General features: G+C 39.8%; 2 protein-coding genes across 2 annotated transcripts; both read right to left on the bottom strand.

Annotated features, from left to right (window-relative positions):
• Positions 1–11,010: 11,010 nt before the first annotated feature.
• hgh1 (HGH1 homolog (S. cerevisiae)) lies at positions 11,011–18,325 on the bottom strand. The gene is made up of 10 exons (XM_005469694.4): positions 18,160–18,325; positions 16,378–16,500; positions 16,141–16,279; positions 15,898–16,035; positions 15,633–15,784; positions 14,657–14,757; positions 14,379–14,477; positions 12,697–12,788; positions 12,478–12,600; positions 11,011–11,628 (listed from the first exon to the last, which is right to left on the bottom strand). Exons 2-10 carry the CDS (start codon positions 16,485–16,487, stop codon positions 11,407–11,409), a joined length of 1,176 nt encoding a protein of 391 aa, XP_005469751.1. The 5' UTR covers positions 16,488–16,500; positions 18,160–18,325; the 3' UTR covers positions 11,011–11,406.
• A 2,329-nt stretch (positions 18,326–20,654) lies between these two features.
• Positions 20,655–25,760, bottom strand: zgc:153675 (transmembrane protein 263). Its single transcript, XM_003447661.4, has 3 exons — positions 25,404–25,760; positions 22,774–22,861; positions 20,655–21,960 (listed from the first exon to the last, which is right to left on the bottom strand). Exons 1-3 carry the CDS (start codon positions 25,410–25,412, stop codon positions 21,674–21,676), a joined length of 384 nt encoding a protein of 127 aa, XP_003447709.1. The 5' UTR covers positions 25,413–25,760; the 3' UTR covers positions 20,655–21,673.
• Positions 25,761–27,495: the final 1,735 nt, after the last annotated feature.

Genomic DNA, 27,495 nt, shown 5'->3' with positions numbered 1-27,495 from the left:
TTAGTTAGATTACTCGTTACTGAAAAACGTAACGCTGTTACTTGTAACGCTGTTATTCCCATCACTGGTGACAATGAACAATCACCCATCTAAACATATATACTAAATATATGAAGTGTATAAAGTATAAAGTACAATTCATAATAACTATAATAGTGTATCATACCATAAATGGTAAGAAGTCACAGCTAGAAAACAGCAAGCAATTGAATATCAGTCCTCAACATTTTGTACACATATGTAAAATATATAAAACAATTCTTGAGAATAAACACAGCTTATCCTAAAAGAAAGTTGGGCTGGCTTTACTGCATTTTGGCCCTCTTGAGTACATTAATAGAGTGGACGCCATTTTTCGCTGCAACTTTTGTTATTTCGTGTCTTGGCCCCTTACTTTTGTTGATTATGGGTTTGTTAGTTCACTTTTGTTTGATTGTTGTCTGTTTCCCTGGTCGTGTCCCCGTGTCAGTTTGGTCTCTGTGGTTGTCTTGTCTTCCCATTCAGTCATGTCTCCATGTTTTCTTACCATTTTGTCTGTGTCAAGGTTGTGTTTTTTCCTCTGTCTTAGTCTTATGTTTCCTGTTTTATTTTGATAGTCCCTTGTCTCATGTGCATTATATTCCGTTTTGCGTCCCCTTGTCATATTAGTTAGATTCTGTCCAGCTGTGTTTCCCCAGGTGTCTCCACTCTGCCCTTATTACCTCATGTGTGTATTTAAGTCCTCAGTTTTCCTCCTTTGTCATGCTGTCCCTACATGCTGTTTGCTTCTTTGTCTTGTGTGTTCCATGTTTCTTCTATAATTTCCAAGCTCTTGGCTCCTTCCTTACCTGAGTTTTTGACTTATGTACTTTTTAGCTTGCAAGTATCAGCAATAAGGTTACCTGCTGAGTTTACCCTTTGCCTCCAGCGGTCTGCACTTGGGTCCACTCTCTTCCTACTATACAGCCGAACTTTGACACTTTAATTAAAATAGAGTTTATGGCAAAGCTGTTGGATTACATAGATGTTCTCTCTGAAGTTCTTGGCAGGTGTATATACAGTATAATTCATACTTTAAAACAGATCGTGATATAGCCAAAATCAAGTTTCTCAGGTTCTGACACCTGGTTAAACATTCAGTGGGGTTCCTAAAAATACTGGAATCGAATTTACAGGCACTGAGGGTGCCTCAGACTTCAGTTTAAGCTCTTGCTTGCAATCCGGTATTGGGACTGTATTCACTGAAGCAAAATACCCTAAAATCTTTCATTTAGATATTTGACTGGCATTTCCTGTTGGCGACTATAAGAATGCAAACACCCTAAAAGATTACAGCTAAAGAGGGCTGAATGTGTCGGTTTTCATAGGAGCTGTTCATATGATGATGAAGTATCAAAGTCAAAGGCTTCAACTTCTTATAACAAGTGCTGTAGAGTCCAGATGAAGTGCACCGGGTGCCAGCAGCCTCACCATAATATAACTGGCTCCCCGGGTGGCCTTTGGACTAGAATCCTGTTTTATGCTTAAAAATTTTGATTAAAATTTAAAATTTAAAATTTTGATTTTATACAAGAAGATTTTGATTGATTCATTCACCTTTTCACTTTTTTGATCATGATAACGCAGTATTTTCCTAAAGTTTTTCCCCAAAATATCCTTCTTTTAACACCATGAGTAGAACCAGGGAAGTTAAAATAGTGTCCTTTATTTACGTCTTTGTATGCTATTCTACTTTCTCCTGCTTCTCGCTGTTCTGGATCCAAATATTGTACTTTGCACTCCCTACTTCATATTTTTAAAGCTTTAGTTACTTTAATAAAGCTACTCAGCAGTGTAAAAGTAATAAAAAATCATCTAAATTAAAGTAAATTAAAATCATCTCCAGTTTTGTAACATGAAATTGATATTAATGAATCAATAATTAGGATCTAATAGGATACTAATGTACTTTATGCTTGTCTGCATTATTACTACTTACTTACTTTATGTGCATCCAGAACCTTTTGATGCCGAACTGCTGACTTTCAGTAAGTGAAGGGTCTAAATACTTTACTTACTTAATAATGTGTTCTGCACTTGCTTTCTAAGCTGTATGTGGGGTAGCACCTTGTCATTGTTTCCCTGATGTCATCCCATTTAAAAAATCCTGGAGACACGTCTGACTGCATGAAAAGAAAGACTAAAAAAAAAAAAAAAAGCATTCATCGTGTTCTCGCTTCCTTTTGTTTCCTTTCTCTCTCTACTATCAACTTTAAAAAACAAAACTTAGAATAATTATCAGTCTCTTGTTATGAAAGGCACCATGTTATCACAACCATGGTTTCAGGTATGCTCACACACAGTCTAACACCTGTGGTAATACAACAGTACATGTTTATTCTTTGGGACTTCTTTTGTGTTGTTTAACTCTTGTTCAGCTCCTTCTAATCTAAGATTGATAGCCAACATTTAAAACCACTCTATTAGAGAAAACAAAGATCTCTAATGCTGTTTTGAAACTTTCTGAAAAAAACAGGGTAAAGGGTAAATCCAGATGGAAAATGTGATCTTTGTAGGTTTTTCTCTGGGGTTTAAACTAATACTAAAGCTGAAGATGAAATCACTGTCACGTTTCACAACCTCTGCCAGAAAAACAAAATGAGCTGTCTTTTTTTTCCTCTACCAAAACTTTTAACCAATCAGAAAATAACCTCAGTCATTGTGGTTGTGTTTCATACCAAATGCCCTGGAAGAAACCTCCATTAGCTCAGTGCATGTGTGTGTGTTTGTGTGTAGGGGGTGGTTGAGGAGGGGGTGTATGTGTTGTGAATAGATGGATCTCAGGAGGGAGGAGAAGAAGGAGGAGTGGATGGAGCTGGATGTTAACCTTAGTTTGGAGTGGAAAAGTACAGCTGTCTGGTGTGGAGGTGGAGACTTTCCTGCTGAGTGCACACACAAGAGCCAATCGGCACACAGAAAAACACACTGCCTGACAGCAATGCCAAACTAGCAGCGAGGTTGTGAGTTTGTGTTTTTAAGGAGAAGCTTTAGTTTCCAAGATTGAACTGCAAAGTGAAATGATATATACTGTGAAAAAAGTTAAATATTCATGGAAACAGTCATAAAGATGTTGATTCAAGGAATGGTGTTTTCCTTGGGTGGCTGGAATAATTGAAACAAAAGGAATTCCCAAACAAGATAATTCACGTTAATGCCAAATCAAGTTTCAACAACTCAGACAGCAGAAAGGGAAATTTTTGGTGCATGACCTGCTGAATGTGCATAAGCATCGTGTGCAAAAGTAAATGTCTGAATAATAGTTGTAAAGTTTTGATTAATATGGTTGTAATTGAATTTAAAGTCCTTATCCTCACATATAAGGTCTTACATAATCAGGCCCCATCGTATCTTAATGGCCTTATAGTACCGTATCACCCCAATAAAGCACTTTGCTCTCAGACTGCAAGCTTACTTGTTGTTCCTAGGATGTTTAAATGTTGAAGAGGAGGCAGAGCCTTCAGCTCCTCTTCTGTGGAACCAGCTCCCAGAAGACAGACACCCCCATTACTTTTAAGATTAGGATTAAAACTTTCCTTTTTTATAAAGGATATAATTAGGGCTGGATCAGGTGACCATGAATCCCCCCTTAGTTATGCTGCAATAGGCTTAGGCTGCTGGGGGCTTCTTATATAACATTTCTTCCTCACTCACCTTTTTTTAGAGGTGATATATAAATCAAACTGACTTGATATGAACTGAAATAATACAGTATGCATATTGATATGAGTTGTCTATGCAGAATGACCGAGAGGTCGGAAAAGTTATTGTTAAGCATTAACCTCTGTAATTGTCAAATGGTCACCGGCAGCCCATGTAGGGTTAGAGTTTAGACGGTTAGACTCCACCCATGTTTGGAGCACCCAAATGAAAAAACTTGTGTATGAGACTTCCTATGAAAGGTCACATCTCCTAGTTTCTGAAAACGAGTCTATTTCACAGATGGCTGCAACAAACAGCAACCAATCCAACACTAATCCTAACAGGTTACCAGTGACCTGGTGAATGTTAAGAGGTTAATCCAGATTAAAATGTCAGGTAAAATTGCTATCATTGCACTTATAAATGGTGATTTTTCACTGTGTTGTTGATCAGAGTGACGAGCTGTAGTCAGTAGGGTTGTACTGAATTGAAATGTTTTTAAAAAGCTGATAACCGAGATTCACATAGAAACCCCATGACGTTTTTCTAAATACACATAAAATCCTCCAAATCCCAAATTACATTGCAGAATAGAATTTAAATGTGAACAACGTGAGACTTGACCCCCAGGCCTTGAGTTCTACACATAAGGTATGTTGTATATATATAATTTTGGAGCACTGAGAGGTTTTACTGCTGGTATTCATGGGGGTTAATATGTGTATAAACAAGAGATTTCAAAACAGCATTGCGGTTTTACAGGGAGTTACAAGTTTACTGCAACTTCTCGAAGTCTCATTGTGAGGTTGCCACAGAGGAGGTGCTCTAGGGAAACATTGTACACTGATTTAAACAGTACCACTGCACAGTTACTTCCCTAAAACCAACTGTTGCTACATTTGTGCATGTGTAAAGGTGAAACAAATGTGTGGATGATATGTCTTCAAGTGTTCATTTTACTTTGGAGAGAGTTGGGCTACCTGCTCCTCCTCGTTCCAGTCTTCATGCTACGTAACCTCACCCTCCTAACTAAATGCCAAACCCTTACTAGTATGTCTTTGCTTTTCAAAATGTCCTGGCTCCCGTAGCCTAAAACCTCAGCTTGGTCCTCACACAGATAGCTGTGGAAGTACAAACACACTCACACAGCAGAGCTCAGATGAGGGAGAGCTAGAGGGAGGAGGGGTGAGTTGTTATTCTGGAAGCATGAGCTCAAGCTTCTTCTCTTTAGCCTATGGTGAATGTGTCACAGGACTGACAATCCTCTCAAACTCACAGAGAAAAACGAGCACACAAAGTTATCCCAGTCATCTCAGGCTGTTAATGTTAATTTCTTTGAGTCTAACCACCTTAAGCCAAATATTCACAGTTAAAACTAATGATTCATTTTGTGGGGATGTGCTTTTTATCTCCCCAGCGTGAGTAACACAAACACACAGATTGAACTGAGAGAGTAAGATCAATGTTGGGTAGACAGGAAGAGAAGAGAGCTTCTGTGGTAGTGAGAATAATTGGTGCTGATTGGCTGGTTGCTGTGCTGCTGTGTTGTTATTTCATCCATTTTCTAAATGAACCTTGGTATGTGGATGTGGCTTGTTTCAGCAGATAAAGGACACAGCACCTCCTGCTGGTTGGACCTTAAAGGGTTTTCATGAGCTTCATAAAAATCCTGTAACAACACACAGCTTCTGTCTGTAGAGCAGAGTTTCTAAAATTATTATAAGATAATAATAATACTGTGATCAATGATGAGTGGTAGAGATACAAGCTGAACATCCTAGCTGGGAAATCTAAACTTCTTCTCCAAAGAAAAAAGTCCAGAATAACGTTGGCAAAATTAAATTTGAGAAAAGATTTTAAAAAACTGGTTGATGCTCATATCTGCTTTCAAATCACACGTCTGACTCAGAGTCCCTGGTCAGGAACTACAGGTCCACAGTCTCCACAATCAAGCCCAACAAGTCCACAGTGCAGTTAAGCAAACAAGTTAAGAACAAGTCTAAATGCTCCAAAATCACAGGTCGGAGTCAGATTGCACTTATGAGGTTATTAATTCTAATTTAAGGCAAAATCCATATTCAGGACCAGACTTATGTCCCCCACAGTACTAAATAGGTGGCCATATATCAGAGTGTAACACAGGGGTGTCCACTAACTGGAAGGTTGATGTCAAAATGTCTTAGGTTAGTTAAAGTACGAGTCAGTAAGCCCTGACAAATGCCAAATAAATACCAAATGAACGCAAAGTGGCAAACTGTATTTTTTATTTTGACAAAGCCCAAATCCAGGCGTAGCTAGGTGTCAGTGATGTCGAGCTGTTAGTTTTATTTTAAGTATTTAGGGTTTTAAAATGAGCACATTGCGCTCATTTGCTCTCAAGAGGATGCACAACGAAGTAACACAGATACTAAAAAATTACCCCCAAATCACACATTTTAGTAGTTAAATCCAAATAATATTTACAAAAGGTCGTCAGAGACATCCCAACTGGGTTGCTGTAATGTGTTGGCTTAATTTCTTCAATTAATAGCAAAGAAAACGTGACCCAGTCACCCTTAATTTGCTTTAGGCCTGCGGACAGCGTGATAAAGATGCTGCAGCAGCTAAGAGGACAGAAACACCCGGCTGTTCGTACTAACACATGCAAAATCAGAGATTTTGTAAGCGCTTATCACATTCCGTATGTAAAATATATTATAAACATAAGGTAACTCTGAGACCTAATGCGCGTAGTGACAATGCGCAGCTAATGTCCAGCTGTGATGAAAGCGTGTCACGTCCCAGCTGACACACAGCAACAACAAAAGGACCAAGGAGCATTTAGGGACACGTCTGGCACGTACTACATGCACGTGCTCCCAGAGTACAACATGCACGTGGAAGTGAAAAAGAAGCCTGTCATTGGCTGACTGGTGCGTGCGGAGCCGCCCACTTTCACATCGCCACACAATCTTGCCGTTTGACGGCCAACGAGAGCTCGCGCTCAGTGTGGACGGAAGGAGCTCCACGTTGCTGCAAAACCGCGCAGTGGCGCGTGCATGATGTCAGAATTTGTGGAGTAACGTTTGGTTGCAGTGAGTGAAGATACCTGCGAATTGATGTGTTTTAATGGAGGACAGGCACGACTTTAAAAGGTTTTTTAACGGTCAGATGCGGTGAGAACTGAAATGAGAAATGATGGGTGTGTCGCGGAAGGCAGGCCACACGGAGTTTATGATGAAAACACACGGCCCTGCTTGTTCTCTGAAGCTTTAAAAAGGGTTTGAGCTAAATTGTTTTGTCTGTGAACCTCTTTTTAAATAACAGCTTCACTGTGAAGCTAAAGTCTATAATTATTATTTTAATAATAAAGACACAAAATGGACTAAATACATCCGTGGGGTATGACGATAACGTGACTTCACAGTTTGTTACCACACAGTGAGATAATGTCTCACATTTTGGTTGGCCCTCTAGTTTACTATGGTGAGTGCGTCTCACTGGAATTGTGACTCAGAAAGAGATAAACAATGATTATCAGACAGAAAAGCGGCTAAAATACCAGTTTTATTAGTTACAGTTTTTTGGAAAATGAATTATGGGAATGTGCACAAATGCATAAGACTATAAAACATACTTCAGCTTCCATTTATGTATTTTTTTTATTGGGCATTATTCCGAAAGGGGAAAAAAATTATAAGCTTTCCCATTCAGTGCAAAGAAAGCAATCTCACTATCCTTAAAGTTTTGTTGTGTTTATGTTTATATGATGACATTTCAATCAAATAAAGTGTAAAATATATTTGTCCTTTGATGAGTGATTTAATCTGAAGGGTTTTTAAGGTTGCATATTTTCCTCTCAACATTTTTAACTCATCTGATTCAAACACACTTTATAATCCACGTTTAGGCTTGCTAGGATAATTCTCACCATCTTATTTAAAAGGGAAAATGTATATTCATCATTAGTTAACATGACCGCTTTAAGTCATCGTTTAAATATGCCAGGTTTAGCCGCACAGGCTCATTTTCACCTGTCGTCACTGGCAGGTTGATGGCATAAATTAAATTAATCACAGCACCAAACATTCAGAGACATGTGAGCATGATAGGTAAATGGTAAATGGCCTGCATTTGTATAGCGCTTTACTTAGTCCCTAAGGACCCCAAAGCGCTTTACACTACATTCAGTCATTCACCCATTCACACACACATTCACACACATACTTTACATGTGTTTGATTAAAAGACAAACACATGTAAAGTAAACACATACCCATGTAACATATTAAAAGTCAAACATTATAATCACTAATAAAAACACATTAGAATTAAGGAACTTCAGTGACACTTTAAATCACAGCATGTTTGATTATCCAGTAATGACTGTGTTACAGATTAAGAGAAAGAAGTAAAGAATGTTACGTTCCTTATTCCTGTGTATCGTATTCGTCATCATGATGTCAGTAAAAACCACCACGGATGGGATTTTCCATTAGAAAACAGTTGGGGTCTCCCCAGCTTGTTTGTGTTTTTCCAAACCTATCCTCCCTTAATGAAGGAGGAAAGGGGCAGAAACTCTGACCCCCTGCCCCAATTCAGCAGCAGCCTACCATAAACAGTACACAGCAGTGTCATTAATCTCAGCCTGCAGAGCTCCTCACAGTGGAAGGCTATATTACACTCATTCACCAACTATATCATGTTTTTTAAGGATACGTTCTTAATCTCTACTCCAATGTGACACAAAACATCCAGATGAGTGGAAGGGACTCGCTGGGTTTGGTCTTTACCTCACGACTCCTCTGGGCTGGGTGTTGGTTTTAGGATGCAAATAGTTCATCTGATATCAACAGGGTAGGACCTGACGTAGTCCCTGAGGACAGAAAGATAAAGTTACAGGCATGTGGACGGAGCGTGTCACACCCCAAAGAAAACTATTTGTGTTAATCAAGTCACCCGTTTGAAAACGGTGTGTAACTCCTGGCAGTTTAAATAGTTCACTGTGTCAGTCAGTGCAGGAAGATTAGAAACAGAATAAGAAGAGGTCATTGTGAGATTTGAGAAGTTTGGGTTAAGAAAATGATCCATATGCCTCAAAGATATTGCAGAGAGCTGGGTTTGAATCTGCCCTGAGTCTATTTACTGCCTGTCTTACACCAGTTTTTCTCCCAGGAATCCTGTCTTCTCTCTGCTGTCCTATCACAATAATAATCACATTCTAATAAGGTGAAAAAACATTGAATCTCAGTTTTTTTTTTAGATGCCAACAAGCTGCATTTCATTGTAAAATACATGGATACGCTGGTTAAAGCAGATGACAAGAAGCCTCACACTGCAAGGAATAACAAATATCCTGAGGGACAAACAGAAAACTTTGTAAAAGATTTGGATTTTGCCGTTCAGTCAGAATAATGTTCTGCATTTAGTTGGTTTTATCCTTTGATCCGACGCGGTGGCTTCGTTTGAAGTGTCTTTGAAGCATGTGAAATGGAAAGCTCTGAGGATACGTTCTGTTTGTGTTTGTTGTCTCTGGAAATCTTTTTTTACTTTTTCCTGAATAAATAAAAAGTAACCACTGTAGCATGAGACACAGTCATGTTTTGAAGACTTAGCTGGGGAAGTGACAGATTTTGTTTCTGTTCTCTCTTTTTTTTTTTAAATAAGGTTAAGAAAGGAAGGATGGGTGACTTCCCCCTGAGGTTACTGAATGTTTCTTCTCTCTGTGAGTTAATAAATGACTCCTTTCTGTGTGAAACAGTTATATATGTGCTGTTTGGCCTCAAGCTTGTCAAGGTGGAAAAACTAACACAGACGTTGATGAAGAAACACATGGTCAGATCACACACAGGCACATACTGTTTAACCTCGCGAGCATCTTGTAATTATAGTTACATTTCCGCTCATTCTAACTTAAACACATTCACAGGATCTCTGTTGGCAAACATTAATCTGGTCGCTGGTCTGTGGCCCTAAACTGAAGCAAAACTCATTTCGAGACCGTCAAAGATGTTCCCATTAAAGTTTAAACGACCTGGTGATATGTGAAAAAGCACACATTAAAGCATGTTCTGGTTCAGCGTATGGCTGTCATTTTCCTGTAGTTTTTAACAGTTGGTGAGGTGGAATCTCTTAACTCCAGCTCTGTGTGTTAACACTAAGGAGGTTTTGTCAGCTATGATGTTGATTACAGCTAAGAACAGCCCCTTTGTTCTTGTTTTGTGCTGTTTTACACGTAGCGTGACATGAATCAGGGATGGTTTATCTCTCAGGCTTCACAAAATGTTACTGAGATCCACTCTGATCCCTTCAAAGGGTTTTAACCAAAACTGCTCCTCAGAAACAGAAGGTCAGAGTATACGCACACCCACCCACAGTTTATGCTGTTTTTCTTCCTGTTTTTCATCTGATGCGTCTCAACCAAATTCCCGTTAATATTTAAATTACTGTGGCTACATCCCCTTTCTGTTTTCACAAGAAGCCAATTCACTATCGAGAGACCGAATATATCAGACTAATAAATAGATAGAGCCTACAAAATACAAGAGTTAGGATGTGATTTTACACCCATTCATCCATCTTCTGCTGGTTCTTACTTTGAGTGTGTTTTTCTTTCTTAAGTTTGACATTGCTTAAATTTCTGTCTGTTTATTTCCAAGTTAAATATAAACTTCTGCAGAAGCGAGCACACGGAGGGATTTTTGTGGTTTTGGATCCAAATCAATGTGGAGGAATGACAGAAGCTGTACGTGTTCTGACACCCTCTGCTGGTCATTCATTAACATTAAAAAAGAAAAGCCTCCGAGGGGAAATGGCTGTTTATCTCAAGCTAGTGAGGATGAATAGATCTTTTTATAAAGACTTTTTCTTATGAATAAATAAAGAGAAAAACAGAATAAAAAGGTTATAAACATGTCTGTTGGATTTGTATTACAACAGGAAGTAAGTGAAGCAGCCACATTTCAACAGACTGTCATTTACTTGAACGGTGTGACTTTATGTGCAAATAACAGCAGTAAAAGCATTTTGTTAAAGCGTTTAAATTGCCAGTTTTGGCAGCATGGGATTGGACTGCCAGGGCCTCCACCTCTGACCACTGGCCAATCAATGATGGCCCAAGTCTCTTTGGCCCTGCCTCCTGGTGCTGGCCACAGAGGAAGGAAGGCCCATGTGGTTCTTTGGGGCTGGATGGGGCCACAGGAACTCCATCCTTATAAACAAATTCACTGTCCAGGTCCTACCTACTGAACTTTGTTTCAAAGTCTGGTCATTTCAAACAAAGCCTGTAATTTTCTCATAAATACTGATGAATGTCTTTGATGTCATAGTGTGGTTGTGAGAAATTTTAGTGTTAGCAATAAAACCAACAGCCACTTTAGTGTAAAAGTTATGATGGCGTACATTTATTTGAACACTTCTCCTTTCTTGGAACACTTTTTTCAATCCTCTCATTACTTTTTATAAAGCAGAGAGAAAATAAATCAAGTTTAAAACACACGAAACACAAAATGACTCGATGTTTAAAGAGATTCTTGTACTGTCATCAGATCGGATTCAAGCTTTTTCCCCTCACGTTCTTTGTGGTTTAATCAGCAAAATAAGCTTTAAATTCATCACCGATGCGGTAAAAGAGTAATTTTCTATTTTGGCTCTTCCACTGTCCTCAGCACCGACTCCACGTGACAGCACAGCATCTCTTTCCTGTCACACCTGAGTCAGGCACATTGAAGCAGTGCTTCTATCTGAATGACAAAAAGCCTAAAATAGATTTCACTTTATCAGTCCACTCTCCTGTTCTCTGTCTGTCTGCTCAGAATCACTCTTCTTCTTTTTCTCGTCCTCCTCTTCTGCTTGTTTCCTCTTCTCCTCCTCTTTCTCCAGCTCTTCCTGCTCTTTGGCGTAAGCCTCCTTTAGTTTCTCCTCCACATCCTGAGGGATTTCTACCTCCATCAGGTTCTCCATGCCCTCCTCCGGCTCATCTCCTATCAGCACCTGGAGGAGTTAAGATGCAGTCGCATTACATCTTCACATTCGAGGCTCCCCTTTACTTACATGACATGAATAAAGAAAAGCACATCACTGACTTCCTGCTTTGAAACAACACAGGAACAAGAATAGAATAGGTTTGGTTTTTATTCATAAGTCCAAAACTATAATTAATAAATGTTTACTATTACATTTTTACTGACTTTTAGTTATTCTAAACTAAAGTTCAAAACAGCCAGGGTTGACATGTATCATGACGGTGACTATTAGCTGTATTTATTAAGCCAGATTTCCCACTTCAGGCTCCGAGCATGTTGAAATAAAAAAGGGCATTTCACAGCTCATCCTTCCACACAAAATGATCCCTATGAGTGTCACCTACTCCAATCAGATGATGATAAAATGCAGATTAAAAGTTTATAAAGAACATAAATAATATAAGTAAATAAGTAAAATCAACACTCTCGCAAAAGAGACAAAAGGTTACCGTCTCGTAGGCTAATAACAATCAAAGCAGATCAGTTGTGTTGACTGGACAGGTATTCTTGGTGTGTTCTGTGCTTCAGTCGCAGCAGATTAGAATCACAAATGACAACATTTATATATTTTCTGCATTAATATATGCAAATTCCTGTGACGCACACACATTCAGTTGTTTTAGTAAGGTACGGCTTAATAAGCTGCATATATAAAACATATTTCCCCAGCAGAGAATCAATATTATACTTAAAATATGCTGTAAATATATCACCCCAACTTTAAGCCCACTGAGGCATTAATCTTGTGTTCACAGTGTGCCCCTCAGGTGTTAGTTTTCCAGTTTAGACAATAACCAAACATCTAGATCTTTCCTACCTGGACCAGTTTCTCACAGGCCGCTGTAACGTGGGCGTCCTTCTCCCAGCGGTGGAACTCTCTCATGATTGGATAAACATTCTTCTCTTTCAGTGTCTGCCGGCCGGCTTTAGTTGCAGTCAGCTACATAGAGAGACAAACAGTGAGGAGCTTGACATAAAAACATAATTACCTAATCTGTGTGCGTGTGTTTGTTTCTGAATGTTTGTGGTTTTATACCAGTAAGAGCGTTTCCAGGAGCATCTTTCGGATGTCGGGGTCTTCCTCTCGCTTCTTGTCCTCGGGGAGGTACTGCAGGTCGACAGGCAGGCCTGGACCGTAAATTAGGTTCTGTTAGAGTCTCAACCAGCAGTAAATGGATTTAAATAAAATAATAGTCTCTTAGTCCTTCTTTCTCAATATTATATGATGCTGTCTGTGGCCCTCAGCCCATCTATTCCCAGACTCTAATCATATTTGAGGGGTTAAACCATCATGACAATCTTACCGACACAGGGATTATGCACGGCTGAGAATGCAGAAAGTTGCAGACACCAAGGATAAGTAGTGCTATTTTTTAAAGTCCACTTCAAGATACACGGTGCATTGTTATGTTTCTTCACAGGAAGGCACACAGCAGATGCCCACACAGAGACAAAATTCACATCCCGTGGACCCAAGGGGACCCTAGCATACTCACGGTATGGAAACTGTAAAACCTTTCATGTCACTGTGTCATCCTTCCAACAACTTCTCAGTGTCCCTCTGTCTCTCCTAAAAACTACTTATTATCATTTTAGTCAAGTCTAAGCACTTCATGGTGAAGTCCTGTTGAACAGTTCCAATTTATTTAGAGCCATCTGGATGTTAACTTTTTGCAAGGAAAGGGTCTTTTTTTCCTCAGCATGTGTGGAGCTGGTTTCAGACCAGAAACCACCTCTGAAGCTGCTGTGTGGTATTTTGCACCAGTGTGTTAGCACTGTGTTGAGTGCTGAGTTGCAGCAGAAGCTCGAACCCAGTAATCAGGTTATAACAACAACAGCAACAAATATCAAACCTGTGCCGCTACAAGATAAACAACACTGGCAGCTTCATCAGTGAGTGGTTGTCACATTTTGGCTATTAAATTAATTAAACATCTTATCACAGTCATAGCTCACGTCATGTTTTTGGTAGGTCTATTTTCAGTAGTGGATTAAATAGCATTGAATTTTCCAGTTACTTTTCATTTTTTAAACTAAAAGTGGTGAGGATCACTGCCCTGCATGTCAGTATCTTCTTTTAATTGTTCTTTTCCTATATAATTTACCCAGGAAGTTTACATTTATTATTTAAACCTTTACCTTTTCTGTATCCCTGGTTTTAATAAAAACTATATAAATAAACTTAATTAAAAATTGTATTATTCTTATTCATACAGCAGTGTGTGTGTAATTGAGTCAAAATAATCTGCAAATTGTGTGTTTACAGTAATGGAACATGCGACCAAGTTTGACAGAGTGGCTTTCTTATGCAGTGTTAATTTATTTTGGATAAAACTGGAGTTCTACGCCAACGAGGAACAAGGTAGATCAGACTGAATTATGAAATATATAAACCAATATGGGGCGATCGTGCCTCAAGAGTTGGGAGTTCGCCTTGTAATCGGAAGGTTGCCGGTTCGATCCCCGGCTTGGACAGTCTCGGTCGTTGTGTCCTTGGGCAAGACACTTCACCCGTTGCCAGTGTCCGGCAGCCTTGCCTCTGTCAGTGCGCCCCAGGGTGGCTGTGGCTACAACGTAGCTTGCCATCACCAGTGTGTGAATGTGTGTGAATGGGTGGATGACTGGATATGTAAAGCGCTTTGGGGTCCTTAGGGACTAGTAAAGCGCTATATAAATACAGGCCATTTACCAGGCCATATCACTGATATAAACACACACCTTCGTTTTCCTCCTCTGTCAGCTCCTCTGGACCGGCCAGCGGCAGCAGGAGGAAAGGCAGGATGTCCACAGCGTCGCTTAGCAACCACTCGTGATGAGCTGCAGAGTGAACAGAGGTTTGAGCTACAACAAATCTGGTGTTGTGGAGGTGACATCACTGAGGTTAAACTCTAAACCATAAATCTAAACCTCCACTGTAAGAACCTGTGGCCGAGGCTCCAATTAACGCTTTTCGTCTACTGTGACTTCAGCCTAAACTTCAATAATGTGTGTCTCACCGTGGTCAAAGCAACAGTTGCGCAGGGTGCCTATGACTCCGCCTCTCCTCACCACAGATGATTGGTACTGAGTGAAGGGCAGCAACCTCTGGACTACACACCTGAAACACACCCAAACGTCATTAGTGCATGCTGCAGGGTCAAAGCATGGCAATGTCTAATTTACTGTGAACATGCACATGTCAGATGGTACTCAGCTTTCCTCCAGTCATAAACCACGTTTTGCCAGTAATTTAACTTCCAACGAGCCTCAGCATGTGAAAGCTCCTCTCAAAGATCTAAGATGTTGTCGGTATAGCAAGTGCAAATCAGAAACTAAAGCCTGTCCCAGGTCACCGTTATTCTCGGGTCAGAACGACATCTCCTCTGTAAATTTTTAGTCCCCTGTGGGGCAATGTAGGAGGTGCTTGAAGCTCTACTTGATTTCAGACTTTTGGACATGTAGGTGCAAAAAATGTACTTACAGTTTTAATAAAACTGGGTCCTTGTCTACACATACACACCTATTCTTTTATGCCAGATTATCCTGCTTTGTTCTCCAAAAACATTAACTAACTCATTTTAGCTCATGGGCAAAAAAAGCAGGCCAGAGAACTACAACTAATTCTTACCAATGACCTGGTAAGAAGTGTTCTCCTTTCTTTTAATGTAAAGATATTTAAGCACATTTTCCTGACCATCAATTTATAAAACTGATGAGTAGCAGCCTCAGACGTATTCAGAAACAAAAGTGTAATTTTAACAATATGTCCCGGTCGAATCAGTCGAATGTCAATACAAACAAGATGGCGCAGCAAGAGCTATTTGTGTCACAGGCAGGAGGATGGAGGCAAGAGGAGACGAGGATATCAGCCGAGTCAACTGTTTTCCAAAGGATCATATTTCAGTGACCTAAAAGGCTAATATTCACAGAAAAAGATGATCCAGCCTCCCCCACTCTGTCTCTGAGCTCTTGACCAGCAGTGAAATCAGTCACCTGTCCTTGTCCATCAAGTAGTTTCTGGCCTCAGGCAGCTGCGTCAGGTTGGACAGCAGAGGACCCAGGTAGTGCAGTTTAGCGTTCTTATTGTAACCTTCAGTACAGAAGATCTGAACAAGCTGCGCCATACCGACGTCCTCCTGCAGCACCTGAAACAGAAACAGTTTGTCTCTCATTATCCATGAGGTGGAGATCAATGTGACGGTAAAGTTAGAAGGATTATGAATTCAGTCCTAAAATGAAGCGCTCAGACTGGACGCACCTTGAATAAAGTCTTGCAGGTCTTCTCGTGTCGCGTCAGATTTGACAGGATGGTGCAGATCTGATCAGAGAACGGGTACTCAGGGTCCAGAAGGTTCTTAAACAACACGGGGAGAACTTTGACATCTTTCACCAAAACCTGAGGGACACACAACAACCAGCAAACAACCGTTACATGTTTGTTTTAGAAAAGGAAATAAAGTGAACACACAAAGTTTTCAAGGGCTGCGCTCGAGTCCATTACCTGATGAAGAGTCTCGTCAGCTGACAGGTTGATAAAGATGTGGTAGCAGTCCTTTACTATGGCAATGGAAGGGTCAGAGGTCAGGGCAAACAGGGCAGCAATTAGGTCAGGTTTAGAGTGGAGAAAGCGGCAGCCATCCCTGACATCAAACAAAGGGGAAAAAAGAAATTAAAAAGATGCAAGTACGTACATATTTACTACATTTATGGCAGAAGTCACTTTAAATAATCCTCCCACCTGTTTCCAGACAGTCCCAGGATGTACTCAGTGGCCTGACCTTTGACATCTGGACGTGTGCTGGGAGTCAGGAAGGAAAGCAGCTCTGCAACCTCAGAATCACTCAGCATCTTCAAACGGTGTCTGATCAACAGAAACAAAACCTTAACCACACATACAGCTCTCTGTACCTCCTATGCTCAGTTTACCGTAACATGTGACACACACACAAAAGCATTAAATCATTACATTAGAGAAACTTCAAAAAACAAAACATTTAGTACCGGCCAGCCTCCCTGATTAATCATCTCTGGTGCATCTCTACACCTGAGAAGCTTCCATATGCAACACCGATTCCAAAAAAGTTATAATCTTGTGTAAAATGTAAAAACAGAAGCCACTAATTTGCAAATTGAATAAACCCAGGTCAGTAACATAATTGGTTATAAAAATGAGCATGTTAAAGAGACAGAGTTTCTCAGAATTAAAGTTGATCGTCAGTGTGCAAAAACTGCATCTACTAACTGCAGCTCAATTTCAAAAATAATGTTCCTAAGTATAACACTGAAAGGACTGTGAATATCTCATCATCTGCAGCACATAATATCTTTTCAACTATTCAAGGAATCTGGAGAAGGCTCTGTGCACAAGGGACCAGGCTGAAGGTCAACACTTCAGGCCCTGAAGCTGCACTGCATTAAAAACAGACCTGATTCTGCCGTAAAAATCGCTGCATGGGCTCAGGAACAAATCCAGAAATTATTATTTGTGAACACAGCTCATTGTTTTATCCACAAATGCAGGTTAAAGCTCCATCATGCAAGAAGAAACCATATGTGAACATGATCCAGAAACACTGCCGTCTTCTCTGAGCCAAAGCTCATTTAAAAAGGACTGAGGAAAAGTGGAAAACGGTGAAGACGGTGAAAAGTGTGGTCAAACGAATCAAAATGTGAAATTTCTTTTTGAAAAACATGGACACTGCATCCAAAATACTAAGGAAACTATGGAAGTGCATTAGTTCCCAGCAGCTGGCACATCTGGAAAGGCACCATCAATGCCAAAAGGTATATACACATTAAAGAGCCACAGACACGTTTTTTAGAGAAGATCTTGCACATCTCAGAAAGACAATGCTAAACCGCAATAATGCATCTGTTAAAATACAACAGCACGCCCTGCCTGCAGTACACACATTCCACCAAATAGAAATATTTGCCAAATCATGAAATAAAAAATGATGACAAAGCAGACCCAGGATTGTTGAACAGCTAGAATCAGACAAGAATGGGAGGAAAATCTTCTCTAAAAAAGTCCAGTAGCGACAAAATGAGATAATAGTTTTATTTAAAACTGACATTTTTTCAGTTTAAAGATTTGATATGTTCTCTGGGTTCAAAGCTGAATTAAATCTGGGTTTATGAAACTTTGCAAATTACTGCACTGTGTTTTATTTACATTTAGAACAATTAAATTATTCCGGAATTGGATTTGTTATGAATTACTTAGTAATAAGACACATTTCGAGTAGTACAGCGCTAAACACTTTAGAAAGTCTACTGTCTTTTGTACATAAATAAACACAGAGCTGTCACTCAGCACATAGAGTTTGAAGTGTTTTTTTTTTTATCATGAACTCGTATCTTCAGAGGTAGATGCAGTGCTGACACACACAGTATTTTCACAGCAGTTAAATTTTACATTAATGTTACTGTTTCCCACACAAGAGCATTTTAGCACAGCCTTGTCAGATGCTGTGAAACTTCAGCGTGTCTCCTCTTAAAACTCTTCCTCTTATCTTACCTTTAACTCTCTAAACAGGAGGCTTTCATGTCGCTTTATACGTCTTTTTGTTCCTCTTCTTGTTTTATTCCTCTAACATCAGATGTCATGTGTAATAAACAGAAACAGCTCAGGAACATGTGGACGCCACAGCCGAGCTTCCTTCTTCTTCTAACCGTTTTCAGCAGCTTTAAATCCCCCTGCTGAGATTTACCGCCCCCTGGTGTTCATTACATGAGCTGCCACAAATTTTACTTCAATTCCTTCATGCAGGAAACTGTGGAGGGCCAGGAGTGCCAACATTAATTAATTAAATACATGATTAAATATTTAATTAAATGTGTGATTTAAATAAAAGAAGAAATGAATACATAATGTTTTGAATGTTTTACATGAAAAATGTATGGAATTTTGTACAGAAATGTATGGAATTGTATTCAAATGTGGAATTTTTAGTTAATAATTTCCAATTGTATTTAGTTAATGACAGATTTAATTACTAATTTAGTATTTAATTCATTTTAGCACTTATGTTCCTCCATATATTTCTACCTGGCTGCCTTAAACCTTGATTATTTCTTATGTACAAAAAAAATCTCACAACCTATGACACTCCACGCGTTTCATGAAATAGTAATGAAGCAGTTTATAAATTAATTTTAATATTATAAATTAATTTAAACAGTTTATTAACTAATTATGTCATTCATAGAAAAAAAAAGAAAAATTACCAAAAAAACATCAAACAGTCAACAGGTGTAAAAGTTAATGTTTAATTTGGAAAGGAGTGGGAACATTAGTTTTACAGAGTGTCTAGGGGGTCCTCCCCACGATAATTTAGGTCATTTTGAACTACATTACCTGCAAATGTACAAAATATATGAAAACTGTGTATCATTTTCTCTATAAAAAAAATTGCTTTCCATAGTATTGTTGTGAATTAAATGTGAATTAAATGTTAAAAGCCTGCAGAATTAAGTTTGTCAGCCAGCAGTGTTATAAAATTACCTTTTGATTGTAAATAATTCAGTAGGATTGAGATTCAGTGACTGTTCTGGCCACTGTAGCAGAAATCCGGCTGACAGCTTCTTCCCTGAATAGCTCCTGCACAGTGTGGGGGTGTCCTTTGGCTCGTTGTCTGGTTGAGGTAGGAAACTGGCTCCAGCCAAGCCATCAGTTTGAGCAATAATTGACTGATTTGTGATCAAGATCCTGTTTTACTAATTTGCCAGCATCGAAGCTCCTCAGACCATCACATTTCTCCTGCATGCCCGGCAGCTCAGCGTCTCACGTTTGTTTTTTTCATCCAAAAACCTGAAATTTAGTTCTCTGTCCAGTGCTTGCTCTCAAATTTTCCCTTTAATCAGCCACTTTATGACATGTATTCAATGTGTAGTTAAAGTCTTTACACTGAAAGGAATGAGAACAATTAGGATTTGCATTTTATAGGTTATTACCTCCACCAAGGAGGTTGTGCTTTTGGTAGCGTTTGCATGCTTGAGTGTGTCATTCTCTATGTAAAGCCAACAACTCGAAAACCTTCATGTTCAACAACAGTTTCAATGTTCAGGACAGGTAAAGATAAAACTGGGCTGTAAGTGGTCCACAGTGTAAAATTAGTCTGACAACCCTGATCTAAAAATTAAAGCCATTGATTAAAGGATTACATGAGTTGTGTATAATCTACACTTCCACACTTTGAGGGGAGACCTGCTCTGTGTTTCTCCATTCCTTCCTTTGGAAACACCTCCTCCCCCCTCCAGCTTTTCAGCTGAAGTGCTCTTTTAAAGGCTGAGATGCGTCTGTGAATAACACATCTGTGCCAGAATTTAATCCAAACTTGAAAGGAAAATTCATAGAAACCATTATTACCTCTAAAAGCATTCTTAGAATTTGGTTCCTTGGAGCTGCTCTTGGTTCTGGGAAGCTTTGAACGCCGGGCTTGATGTATCTGACTTCTTCCTCTGTTGCACTGTGGCCTCCCACTTCTTTGTATTCTGGTCAGGACCAGTTTGAGCTGTTCTGTGAAAGCGAGTCATACACCCTATTGTACTAATGTTTAATTTTTTCAAGATTTCCTGTTTGAATTAGCTTCAATTATTTCAGTTTCCAATGACCTTAAGAATACCGTGAGACCAATTGAAGACTATGGCTCTGTCTCTTCTGCAAAACAGATGATCTTACCAGTAAATCTGAGAATCAAAGTTAAATATTTTTACAAGAATACGCTGATGCATTAAAAAGAAAGATGGATTTGTCCATCTTGAGACTAAAATCAAGCCCACAGTGGCTCCAGACACAAATTTACTGCCTCTTTAATCAGCAGAACATTTTTGGATATGAGACTTTCTGATGATGATGATGATTTAACACAGTAAAAAAAACCCCACAGTAGAAATAGAGAAGTAATGGCAAACTAAAATAGACCACGTTTTTGTGCTCTTCTTTGTAAGAACAGCGACGTTTCTGCGATGTCAAAGCAGCAGGACAGACTCCAGCCAGCATGTTAAACACGCTTGACCTTATGAACTACTTTATTGATTATACTGAAGGGAAAAAAAAAGAACACATATAAGACATTCACATAGTTCAGACCCATCAGCAAGAGCTTCTGTTTGCTCCAGATGTTGCATTGAAATGCTTATATTCCAGATAAATGTTAATGAGCTTCACCTGTGCTACAGAACAGTGATGACCTTCTGATTAAAGGTGAGGTTTGACCAATCAGACATGCAGAAGCACTACTTTTCTTCTTACGCAACCATCAATGAATCAAATGCTCAAAGTTTCCTTCTTTAAAAAGATCTGCTCCAGCATTTCACACTAACATGGCTGTGGAAAAAAAATGAAATGAAAAAAGCTGAAAGCAGTCTTGGTATGTTGTGACTGTATCTTCAGTGGTGGTTTACAGAGAAGTGTCTCTACATGCAGATTCAGGCGGATGGGGAAAAACAACGCCTCAGGCTCTTCCAAGGAATTAAGGTCAGACGCTGCAAAAGCTCAAGACTGTCCTCTGAAGAGCGTTTCCAACGCTGAAACATTTTTCTCAACACGCACATTTCATGCCACACAGGCTTCAGTACAACTTCAATACCGATGCAAAATAAAGACTAAAAATCAGCATTTGAACTTGAAAACATTTCACCAAATGTCTGTAAAGATTGGAAAGAGCGAAGAGCAGAAAGAGGACTGGAACAGCCTCAGTCTGGATTGTAAACAGATAAAAGTATTTATCATGAAGTCCACCACGTGCCGGTGTACATGCAGTCCACCTGGAGCCACGAACAAAGCTCACTCCAGGACAGACGAGGATCATATGAAGCGTTTTGGTGACTTTCTTGCTGGTAATTCAAGGATGTCATGATATCGTAGTGCTACTGAATCTATAGGTGCTGACGAGAGAACCGAGAAAGGCACTGTGGTGTCTGATTGGCAGAGAGAGATCAGCTGACAGCCTCTCTGTTGGCTCAAGGTGGGGCAAGTCCATCAAACATTTTCATTTTCATCGTCATCATCTTCCTCCTTCTCCTCCTCTTCACTCGGCCTTGTCTTTCCTCTTGCCTGTGAACGGCACTTTACTGGCTACCGTCGAGCCGACGGTGGAGACGCCACCGGCCACGGCAGACACGCCGCCCTTCACCAGCCCCACCCCCATCGAGGGCACTGTGGTCACAGCAGACTTTGTGATCTCCAGGCTTTTGCCTCCAACCCAGGCCACTCCACCCACAGCGGCCCCAACGACGCCCTTGGTGACGTTGAAGAGGCCACCGGTCACTCGCCACACCATGCCAGGAGGAGCTGCCGCGTGGTCTTTCCCAGGATCTGAAAATGATCATACAAACAACTTGATGATTTTGAGATTGTTTTCATTAATTAAAGTTATCAGTTTGGCAATAATCTTGTCACAATTAGCCGAATCACCAATTTTTTAAAAGACAGTGGACGAAACACTAAAAATGTGTTTACAAAAGCAGAGAAGAGGATCACTGAAGTCCTGCTGGCAGATCTGAGAGGCGGTATTTAAAGGGAAAGTTTAGCAAAAAAACCACCTGGAGGCAGCACATGAGGGCACCTCCTAAAAACGATGCTGGACAGAGCAGCTCGCTTTACAGAAAGTTTTTCAGCTATTTGGTCATAAACCAAAACATCCAACTAGTTAAATAGTTCACTTGTCAACAATGGTAATTATTGTGTGGAGAAAATACTTACTTGTTTACCAAATTCACAAGTTATCTGGTTGTGTTTTTCTGACTTCAATTAATCTACAATCTTTGATATTTTATAGTAGCTGTAGCGCTGTGTGATTAACAAACAGCTGATTTGAACTCCTGGTATTATTATTAACATTATTGGTGTTTTAAAAGGAGTACACCTGGGATTTCTCAGAAAGTCCCATGTGCCTTACTTAACAACAGTAACGCCGAGTGAAAGCGGCAGTAGGCGACTGAACTGGTGCAAAGTGTCTCAGTGTCAGGACACAAATAGCCAGCTGGAGCTGCTCTTACACAAACAACTGTATTGTCCCAGATGAACCAACAGTTTCTGAAATAGCAGCAGGCAACATGTAAGCACAGATTGCACCATATTCCCTGATGATATTCCAGCGTTCCAGACACCGGGGAGCTCTGCGCTTACCCTCTGCAGACTGGCTGTTGGTGGATTCAGCTTCGTCCGAGGCCATGCTGGTCCCAGGCTGGGGCTCCACATTAACACTGTTTACATTCTGGAAAACACAAGAAGAAGCCAAGCTTGTCTTTACTCTGAGCTTCACAGTGCTCCTCAGACTGAGCCGTACAGATCACCTGCTCGAGCAGCTCCGCATGACTCGCAGTTATAGTGTAGTCCTTATTTATCTAATACTAGGCTTGCTCTGATTGCTATAAGCAAACTTTCCTCTGATTGGCTGTCGCTCAAAAACAGAAGTCAGACAGCTCTACTCTTGCATCTGTATGATGTAATTCAGATCCAAGGGTAGAAAAAAAGACAGACTGAGTGTTTAGTGCAGTCTGAAATCAAAGCTTTTACCTCACAGGGATTACTTACATATTCTGACCTCAGTGTTTTAAACTTTGGTCACATTTAATATGAGCACAGCATAATATTTCTTGTGGGTGTGTGACTAATAAAAGCTCATAACACTGAACTGTCAAATTTGCCCACTGATTCCTTAAGGCCAGTTTTACTCAGTTTTCCTCTTTGTACTTACACAACAAAAAGAGGGACACTGAATTTTAAATACATCAGGTTATTGGTCATATTTTGTCTTCCTCAGTGTGATGAATCAGTTTTGTGTGGCTCTGTGGGAGCTTTACAAAGCCTGAGATGTAAACCTGCTGCTATTGTTGGTATTTTTTCATTACAATAACATAAAAAACACTGGTTAAAAAAAAGAAACCTATTAAATTTACTTCAGCTTTATTTATACATCACAAGAGCACGATAACAGTCGCCTTGAAGCACTTTATAGGTTCAAGGTTCTTTATTTTCACTCATCATGAAGAAACCCATAAATACCCATTAAAATGGACCTTTTATAAAAATTTGTGTAAGCAAATATGAAATACCCAACGATCCTCTAAGAGCAAGCAGGTTGTGACAGCTGCGGTGGAAAAAAACTCCCTTTAAACAGGAAGAAACCATGACCACCTGCCAGGACCAGCTGAGGTGAGATGAAATTCAGCTTTTCAATACACCTGTGGTGTTTTCCTGAGGGTAGCGCTATCCAGTTACATTAATGAAATCATAAGGATCAAGTTTTTCTGGAGCTTGACCCAGTCTAAGAGCTACAGACATGTTTTCTGAAATCTGTCCTTCAGTTTTATGTTCGCAAACTTTATCTGTAACTCTAAATCATTAAACAATTAATTTTACATCTAAGAATTTTGAGTTTCTTTTAGGAAACAAAAATTGATTTGGTGGACGAAAACGTTTCCAAATGCAAGAAATGATTCTGGCTCTGGTACTAAGGGTTTTTCCTGCCTTGTCATTTTGTGGTGAGTGACTACACAATGACAGTGTGTTATGCAGTTGTTAAAGATTTCTATGTATTTTACTGCCCTTTCTGTACATTTCATTTTATGTGTATTAAGCCTGAAAGAACTAAACCTTGACTACAGAATTTTTTTTGTTTACTATTATTCAGATGATTTTTCTGTGGGGTTAGCCTAGATTCTCTCTGAGGGGTGCTTAGATAATGCTGACACTGACTTCTGTCTGAATAAGTGAAGTTTAGGAGAAGAAAAATGAATCCCTTATTAATTGTGTCCTAAATGTAAAAACAGACTGGAAACCTTGCTCACAGGAATTCAGTAAGAGTGTGGATGGTCATGTTTAACATTCCAGCTGATTACTCTGCATATCAAACACAGATTCAGTTTGTAATCAGTTTAAACAAAGAAAAAAAACTTTTATTCTGTGCGTTCTCAGATGAGTATCAAATGAAACAGCGTCTGGCCAACTAGGCTCAGAGTCATGCTCCAACATGTAATTATCTGCTATACTCGGGGTTATCTAAACCTCATGCTATGAAGAGCTGCGTCTTTTTGTGTGTGCACATATTCTTTAATTTAAATTTGCTCCTAATATTGAACACTATGTTCCTCTCTCTTCTGATGGTGAGACACTGAGCCAAGCTTGTGCTGTCTATGTATGAGAAACACTTAACCAGTAACACCGACATTGACCAGGAGCACTTGATCCAGCTGATAGTGGACATGTGTCACTGTGGTGTTAACTTCTTTACACAACGACTCCTTCTTCTGCACAGTGGTGAATACTGCATCTAAACCAGCACTCTTTCATAATAAAATTATACTTCACTCCACCCCCTGCTTTTCTTTTTTTACCCTCTTGTGCACCACACAGTTTGTTTAAAGTGAATGCTACTATTTTAATATGCGTTTTTGATGAATGTGCCCACTGTTCGGTCTGTAAAACCAAATCCAGTGCGTTTTCTGTTCTTTAAAAAAAAATGTTGACATGTGGCAGTAGTGGAGCAGAGCTTGGGTAACATTTGCAGGAAGCCGTGACGCCTCCTTTTAAAGCTACTGAAGAAAAAACGACACTTTTCTCCTGGAAGTCAGGCTGCTGAGGAAAAAAATATCTTATTACAGTATTTAAGTTCCACATCATCACTCACGAAGCCCCAACCAGCTTGCATCCGGTTAAGCTGCCCAACTCAAACGCATTTTGTTCAACCACTTACTTTCCCCCCCTCTTTTTCCAAACACGTTTGTACATTAATAAGGATACTGGTGACTTCTTACCTTCACCATTGTTCCCAGTGCTTCTCCACGAACACACCTGACAGAGAAACTTGAGACTGGAGCAGCGTTCTTTTCCTCTCCTGCTGTTTTAAAAAAAAAATTAATTAGTTTTTCTCTGCGTGTGCGTGAAAGCTGCTGCTCTCAGTGTTGATGGCCTCTTCTTCTTCTCTTTATTCTTCCTCTGGGTTCTCACGCCTTTACAGCATCAGTGTGCAGCTTTCCACTTTCTCCTGGCGCACACAGTTACAGGTAGCGCTGCACAGCTCTCTTTTCACCCTGCTGGTTCTGCCGACGTGGCGCCTTCGCCACAAAAACAGTCAAACCACACACAGCAGCCCGCTGGACCGCCCTTGCAGACCTTCAAAATAAAAGCTTCCACTCATTTTATTGACGGAGCAGGAGTAAGGTGAGCAGGTGTCCCCACGTTTACACTCCTTTCTCCTTTATCTTCTTCTTGTGGCTGCTCTCTTTGGGTACCATCTGCCTTCTTCTAACGCTACCTCTAGGATCCTCCTCTTCTCCTATCTGAGTGTCCTCCTTCACTACATGCACGAACCTCCTCTGTGGTCTTCCTGCCTGCTCTCCATTTTCAGCATCCTTTGTCCAGTATGTCCAGTATGTCCACATGTCCACACCATCTCAGCCTTGTCTCACTAACTTTGCCCCCAAACTGCTCTACCTGTGCTGTCCCTCCGATGCACTCATTTTAATCCTGTCCATCCTGGTCACTCTCATTGATGAAATAATTTTTTCAGCTTTCTGAAACTCAGCACTCTAAGACAGACATGTTTCTGAATCCTGGCTTTCATTATGGATCTCCTGCAGGTTAACACGTCTCTGTATTATGCCTCCTATCCTACACACAAGAGGAAAACTGTACGTCCCGAGCTATACTGAGATTTGGAATACCATAAAAAATGCCACAAAGGAAATGCAGTAACAATAAAGTCTGAAAAACTTCCACTAACTAGGTGAAATTCGTGGAAGGGGATCGTGAGAGGTTTCCCCCCAGTTTAGGTCAGTTGTTCGTTAATTTACAGAAACCTGTAGCCCGTAAAGCTCCGACCTTTTCAATAATGTAAAATGTAATGCTTAAAGATCTTAATGTCAACATTTTATCCACGCCTGGCTGGTGTTGGGTTCTTTTAAAGTTTGTGCCTTTATTGTGGAAACCGGAAGTCACCTTGGACTGCTGTTTCGGGCTCAGCTCCGGGTCCAGCTCCGGATCCAGCATCAGCAACTCTGCTGGTTGTTTGTGATTGAGTGTAATGTCTCTGTGCGGCTAATGTGGATTTTATGTAGATTCAAAGGAAAACTCACATGTAAACTGACAGAACAGTTCACGTGCAGGATTGTAGATGGTCACATGGTCAAGTGAAGGCATAAAAAGGTGCTACAGATAAGAATCAAGGGTCAGGTGCTACATAGTGATGTTGACACCAGCCTTTAGTTACTGAGAACAGAATAAGAAAATCAAAAATATTTTCAAAATAAATTACACAGTCAGGGGCGTATCCAGAGGTTGGGCATTGGGTGGCACCTGCTCATTATGGGTAGGGGTTGTATACACATAAACAAGCCAGAGGATTGGTTAGTTTTCAGTTTAATAATATGATCCTTTAAATATACATTTTTATATCATAATAATCAAAATTTTATTTTTAGTGTAACAAAATAAAGGCAAACATGCATTCAGAAAACTAAATAATGTTATTTAGGCCACCAAAACAAGATTTCTATAATATAAAAAGTGTAAAAGAAGTGGCAACACATATGGAAGATTTTTCTTTAATATAGCCTACACGTTGGGGCAACAAAGGCAAAAAGTAGAAACAGAAGGAGAAATCTTTTTTAAAAATCAACCATAAACATATTGTTTATGGGAAAGACTAGAACAGGACAGTGTGAGGGATATCAAGTGTGGAACAGTCTGTCTAAAGATGTGGAAAATATTGGCGAGTTGAGTTAAAACAGCAGGAACATGGAAATAGGGAACTTTAGACATTTTAATAAAAGAGAATGGTATATTAGATGTATTTGCACCAAGTAAGCAGTAAAAACATGCATATTTGAGGATATTAACCCCCAGAAA

Source organism: Oreochromis niloticus, linkage group LG5, assembly GCF_001858045.2.
Source record: "Oreochromis niloticus isolate F11D_XX linkage group LG5, O_niloticus_UMD_NMBU, whole genome shotgun sequence".
NCBI classification, from domain to species: Eukaryota; Metazoa; Chordata; class Actinopteri; order Cichliformes; family Cichlidae; genus Oreochromis; species Oreochromis niloticus.
This window is presented reverse-complemented; position numbering and strand designations above follow the sequence as displayed.